The sequence below is a fragment of the Cololabis saira genome, chromosome 4 (assembly GCF_033807715.1).
Source record: "Cololabis saira isolate AMF1-May2022 chromosome 4, fColSai1.1, whole genome shotgun sequence".
Lineage (NCBI taxonomy): Eukaryota > Metazoa > Chordata > Actinopteri > Beloniformes > Belonidae > Cololabis > Cololabis saira.
The window spans coordinates 46,591,648-46,597,978 of record NC_084590.1 but is presented as its reverse complement, the minus strand read 5'-3'; the positions used below and the strand labels follow the sequence as shown (position 1 = coordinate 46,597,978).

General features: G+C 37.8%; 2 protein-coding genes across 2 annotated transcripts in view; one reads left to right on the top strand and one right to left on the bottom strand.

Annotated features, from left to right (window-relative positions):
- Window positions 1-550: 550 nt before the first annotated feature.
- triap1 (TP53 regulated inhibitor of apoptosis 1) lies at window positions 551-1,546 on the bottom strand. Its single transcript, XM_061720467.1, has one exon. The coding sequence runs from the start codon at window positions 1,430-1,432 to the stop codon at window positions 1,205-1,207; it is 228 nt and encodes a 75-aa protein (XP_061576451.1). The 5' UTR covers window positions 1,433-1,546; the 3' UTR covers window positions 551-1,204.
- A 1,537-nt stretch (window positions 1,547-3,083) lies between these two features.
- Window positions 3,084-6,331, top strand: part of supt5h (SPT5 homolog, DSIF elongation factor subunit) — a 37,781-nt gene continuing 34,533 nt past the window's right edge. Inside the window, exons 1-2 of the mRNA XM_061719935.1 lie at window positions 3,084-3,318; window positions 4,195-4,277. Of these exons, the coding sequence (XP_061575919.1) occupies window positions 4,197-4,277 (81 nt within the window). The 5' untranslated portion in view covers window positions 3,084-3,318; window positions 4,195-4,196. The remainder of the gene's footprint in view (window positions 3,319-4,194; window positions 4,278-6,331) is intronic.

Sequence of the window (6,331 nt, the reverse complement as noted above, 5' to 3'; positions counted from 1 at the left end):
TGATATGTGATGACATTAACAGTATGACATGAATCTGGCTTCATTTCACCACCTCACCGCCTGCGTCGCCAGTTCCCCATATCTTCAAAATGTTTGTGCAGGAGGGTCAGGGTTGGCGTAAAGATACGCACATTTTTCTGTTCCTTTTTTTATTTTAAATCCCAACCTTTGCGTAGAAGGTGGCGTGCACATCTTTCAAGACCCGTTTTGTGCCCACGCGAGCTTTATAAATGAGGCCCCTGATCCTCAAGTTCCCTTGTTTCTTTTCTCCCTCAACATCTTTCTTTTAAAGATAAAAGCAAACTTTTATCTGATAGATGAGAACACAACGTGGCGCTTTATCACTCCGGCTTCACTCGACCTTCGCTTTTCAGTTCATTCGTTTTCTTTTTAAATATTTCATCTCTTACACAATCCCTCAAAAACACAACGGCTTTTTAATTTAAACCATCTCTGCTGAAGAAATAATAACCACCAGCTGAATTCGTGTTTTTAGGACATCAAACTGAAACAAAAGAGCATCAGAATTAAATGATTTCCAGGAGAAATGTCATTTTTAAAAGTTTAATCTTGAAATAAATCAACTTTATGAATCAGTTTAAGCGACGACAGATGGAAAAAAACTGAATAAAAGTCAAACTGATCGGAATAAACACACACTAGCACACGCACACACACACTCACTAGTACAGTCGCACACACACACACACACACACACACACACACACACACACACTAGCAGTCACACACACACACACACACACACACACTAGCAGTCACATACACACACACACACTAGCAGTCACATACACACACACACACACACTAGCTCTCTCACACACACACACACTAGCTCTCTCTCTCTCACTCACACACACACACACACACACACACAGTCACATTATTGAGTTTGTGTTGATAAACTTCTGCAGCCAGAACCAGAACCAGAACCCTTTTGGCTCATTCTGTCCCTCAACGTCACACACAAGCAGCAAAACTGGCAAATAAATCAAAGCGTCTCTTTGGGCTGAATCCAGCAGAGCCCCGCCATTGCCGCGCATGCGCAGAGCCCCCCCCGCGGCCCTAGGTGGGTCCAGGTAGTTCCAGGTGGGTCTAGATTAGCCCAGGTGGGTCTAGATTAGTCCAGTTTGGTCCAGTTTAGTCCAGGGTGGGCCCACTGACCCCCCGACCCCCTCCTCGGCCCTCAGCCCTCCGGCTTGTCCTTGCTGGGGCCCATGAAGTCCACCCCGTCCACCGGGATGTCCTTGTCCTTGATGGCCTTCTGCACGCAGCGCTGGTAGCGGCGGAAGGATTCCTGGCACGGGTCGGCGGTGCCGCGGTCGCCCTTCAGGAACTTCTCCGCGAACCAGCGGTTGAAGCACGTGTCGTACTCCCGCTTCAGCTCGGTGCAGGCCTCGCCCACGCTGTTCATGTTCCGGGGACTGGAGAAGGAGAAGGAGGGGAAGAAGGAGAAAGAGGTCGAGACGCCGCAGGTTCCAACTACATGCGACGCTGCTGCGGCTTTTCCGGGAAGGGAGGGAGCCGCGTCACGTGACCCGCTGCGCATGCGCGGAGCCCGAGGAGGCATCACTCCGCTGCGTTTCCAGGAAAAACCACCAATAAGAAGAAGATAAGAATAGATATATAAGAATAGCTAAATATATCTTTTATATGCTCTGTTTTTAAATATATTCATGAAAAATTTTCATGTTTTATTTTTCTGCTCTGTAGCACTTTGAGATTACTAAATATAAAGTGCGTTATAAATAAAATTGTATTATTATTATTATTATTATTATTATTATTATTATTATTATTATTATTATTTATTTTATTTTTTTTTTAAATTTTTTTAACAATATTTTATTGAATTTCAATATAAATGTACAAAAAAAACAATCAGCAAGTATCACATTAATTGCACAATAAATGCAAGCAGGTCTTGCTGTGTACACACAGACAAAAACAAAACAATAGAGAACAAATAAACAGGAAGGAAGGAAAAGGAAAAAATAAATAAATAAATAAAACAAAATAAAATAAAACAAAATAAAAAAACAATTGCAGCGTTTCCAGGAAACCATCAATAAGAATAACAAGAAGAAGAAGGAATTGAAAATTTCTTCTTTTCTATATTTAAAAACATATAAAAGATATATTTAGCTATTAGCTTTCTTAAAAAGGTGAGTTTTCAGGTCACATTTAAAACCCTCTGTAGTCTACGATTTTTATAATAATAATAATAATAATAATAATAATAATAACAATAATAATAATACGCCGTCCTGGATTAGAGAGATAGCAATGTGTGTTACATTAGAAAAGCTAACTTATGTAATTAGAGGTAAAGCACAAGAATTCGAAGAAGTATGGACACCTTTAATGGATTTTCTCAAGCAACAATAGAATATACATATCTTTAAAACAAGTAAGTGTGACAATTTTTGTTTGTTTGTGAAGCTATTGAGTGTGACAATTGTTTTTTTATTTTGTTTTATTTATGTTTTTTATTTTATTTATTTTTTCGTTTTGTTTATTTGTTCTGTATTGTTTTGTGTTTGTCTGTGTCTATTGTTAAAAATAAAAAAAATAAAAAAATAAATAATAATAATAATAATAATAATAATACAATTGTATTTATAACGCACTTTATATTTAGTAATCTCAAAGTGCTACAGAGCAGGAAAATAAAACATGAATTTAAAAAAAATATATTTAGCTAAAAGCTTTCTTAAAAAAGGTGATTTTTCAGATCACGTTTAAAAGCCTCTGCAGTCTATGATTCTTATAATGGCAATAATAATAATAATAATTATTATTATTATTATTATTATTATTATTATTATTATTATTATTATACATTTATTTATTTTATAGTAATCTCAAAACATGAACAAAATATATTTAAAAACAGAGCATATAAAAGATAGCTAAAAGCTTTCTTAAAAGGGTGAGTTAATAGATAGATACTTTATTAATCCTTTGCAGTGGTGGGATCAGCAGCCACTGAAGCTGTTTGTCACTGAATTGCATTTATTTCGTTGTTTGTATTCATAAGTAACCGAGTAAAGCTGCTTAAAAAAAACTAGTTAAACAGTTTGCAGTTATTTTGAGAAGAGAAAAATACCCAAGTGAGACTTCTTCCATAATTTTTTATCTATCCGGAACGCAAATCTCGCGAGAGTTCACCCAGGTCCCCGATACTCTCGCGTGTCTTGGAGATACACGTTAAGCGCCTCAAGTCTCCAAAATACGTCTGGTTTTCTCCTTTATTCCTCAAAACAAGGCGAACTAAGTCGCTGCCAGAGATAAAAGGAGGTAAGTAGGGGCCGCCGAGCCCCCGCGGGGGGAGGTTTTTACAACGGAGATCAGAGAGATCCGGGGCCGATTCTAACCGAAGCTAACCGATGCTAACCCATGCTAACGCCCCCCCTTGTTGTGGACGGAGCTCGTTAGCCGTTAGCCTGGTCCCTGGACCAGAACTAGTGTTGCCACCCGAAAAAATGAATATATTGCAGAACTTCATTCGTAGTAAATTTAACTAAAGGTGAAACAAATATATTATTTCTCACTACATTCAAAGTGAAATATTTCAAGCCTTTATTTGTTATAATTTTGGTGATTATGGCTCACAGTTTATGAAAACTCCAAATAAAAAATCTCAAAAAATTTGAATATATTATGAAATCAATAAACAATTCAATTATCAAAATGATAACAAATAAAGGATTAACATAATGCTTTGCCTGTAATGAGACTATGTAATATACATGTATTAGTTTCACCTTGAATTATTGAAATAAATTAACTTTTACACCATATTCTAGTTGAATTATTGAAATAAATTAACTTTTACACCATATTCTAGTTGAATTATTGAAATAAATTCACTTTTACACCATATTCTAGTTGAATTATTGAAATAAATTCACTTTTACACCATATTCTTCACCTGTAGGTTATATATTGGCTGATGTGGACATACGTAGCATAGGAGGCTATTTCAGTTGCTATATGGCTGTACAGTCATGCAAGTTTGCAAGAGTTTTGTTTTTTCATATAAAATAAATACATTTCTATGCAGTTTAGAAGTTTTGGGGCTGTCCCTTATTTCTATTTCTGAAAGGTGGCAACCCTAGTCCTGGTCCCGGTCCAGAACTACAGAACTAACCCGTCCTCCGGTTCCGTCCACAGACATGTCCGACAGCGAGGACAGCGACTTCTCCGACAACCAGAGCGAGAGGAGCAGTGATGGGGAGGCGGAGGAGGACAACGAGGTACCGGCCCGGTTCTGGGGGGGAATGGTGGTGGTTCTGGGGCTGGTTCTGGTGGTTCTGGGGCTGGTTCTGGGGGTCCAGTCTTCAGAAACAAACCATTTCTTAAACCTCTTTATTGACATTTAGACCAGCGGGAGATTTGAATGTCGGGGATTTTCAAAATAAAAGCATCCTGTTAATTCAATTCAATTCACACTTTATTAGAGACACATCTCGAGAAGAGCTCTATACAGGGCCGGTTCTAGAAAATGATGACTAGGGCTGCATCTCAGATCAGAGGGGGTGCACATGCCTGGCACGTTATTCAACACTAAATTATGCATTTTCCCATAATTTCAAGCGGAATGATACTAGCAAAACAAGAATATTTAAAGTCTATTTTAAATGCTTTATTGCAGCAATATCGCTGCAGAACAAAGAAAATGCTACATTTAGTCTGGGCTACCTCACCCATCAGGCAATCTAGCAACAGAAAATAAAACAGAGAAAAATAAATAACAAAAATAAATATAACTATAAATGTAAACGTGCTGGCGTGGTTGTGCTTGAACCACTTCTGAATATCCATGGTTACTTTGTGTTAACGGAGCAGCAGAGAGCAGCGTCTTGCTGGTGCAGGAAACTGCTGGACGCAGATGAGTGACGGACACTGGCTGATTTATGGTTCCGCGTTGCACCAACGCAGAGCTTACGGCGTAAGATACGCGGGGACGCGAACGTACGGTGCGCGTCGCCGCGTACCCTACGCCGTCGATTTAACACGGAACCATAAATCAGGCTTAACGCGCGCGCACTTGTCAGTTTTTTTTCCCGTCTTTTCAACTGAGCATGCAAACACATAAACTGAGGGTGCAATGCATGCTTATGCACCCTTGTAGAACCGGGCCTGGGCTAGTACCATAAAATTATACATACAATATACACGATATAAAAGACAACAACAGCCACAATACAGAAGACTTAAAAACAACAGTGACACAAAAAGAAAACAGTGTCAAGTGTCCAGACATGAACGCCAGCGGTTCCACAACATAGATGTGAACTGACTGACAGGGTTCATACGTTTTGAAAAAACCTGGAAAAGTCATGGAATTTGAAAATGTCATTTTCAAGGCCTGTAAAAGTTTTGGAAAAATAATTTCACCCCAAAAGTTTTGGAAAAGTCATGGAATTTATTTTTCTCACTTAATGATAACATTTAGTAATAACAGCTTATAAGGTAGATTTAAAATTGATCAATAAATATTTCGTATAGAAAAGTCTTGCGCGTTCTCACGCCTGACGTGCCGAGCATCTTGCGCATCATGCAGATCGGTTATTATTACAGTTATATTAGATTACTATAAAACATATACTACAACACTATAACTACAACTACAACATATATCAGTGTTAGTTTAAACAAATGTTTATTTTGTATAAAACCATAATTGTCATTAGATCTCCACTGTGGCATCTGACTTAATGTTTTGGTGCATGTGTCTGTATTCAGAATCAGAGAGACGTTTATTCCCAAGTGGTTTAAAACACAAAGAATTAGTTGTGGTGATTGGTGGAATACAAACAAGCAAATAATATTAAAGGAAAAAATGTGCAACAAGTTGGTTCTAAAGTGCCGGAGTAGTGAGTCTCTACAGAGGTGACCTGGGATGTGCGTTAATGCGACGCAGGTCAGAAATTTAGTCTTTACGTTAAGGTAACGCTGATATACAGTGTAATCTGATTACTATAATGGTAAATAATGTAATTTCAATCTTTAATATTTAAAATTTAGGTTTCATCTCCAAATTCAGTCCAATTTAAATCAGTAACATTTACTATTCATTCCTTTTCTGAGGTGGAGGGGGGTGTTGGAGCTGGTTATTCTGGTAGATGACTTTGGGACTAGTTAGTAGTCGTGTCAATCCTTAAATTGGAGTCAATCCTCCAATAGTGTAGAAATAGCGGTAGTGAAAGAAAAAAAAACACTGGGTTTGTATGTGTATATACATGTATGCGTATATATATATATGTATGTGTGTGTGTGTGTATATATATATATATATATATATATG

Coding starts and splice junctions, on each gene's coding strand:
- triap1 (XM_061720467.1), bottom strand. CDS start 1,432: ATGAACAGCGTGGGCGAGGCCTGCACCGAGCTGAAGCGGGAGTACGAC.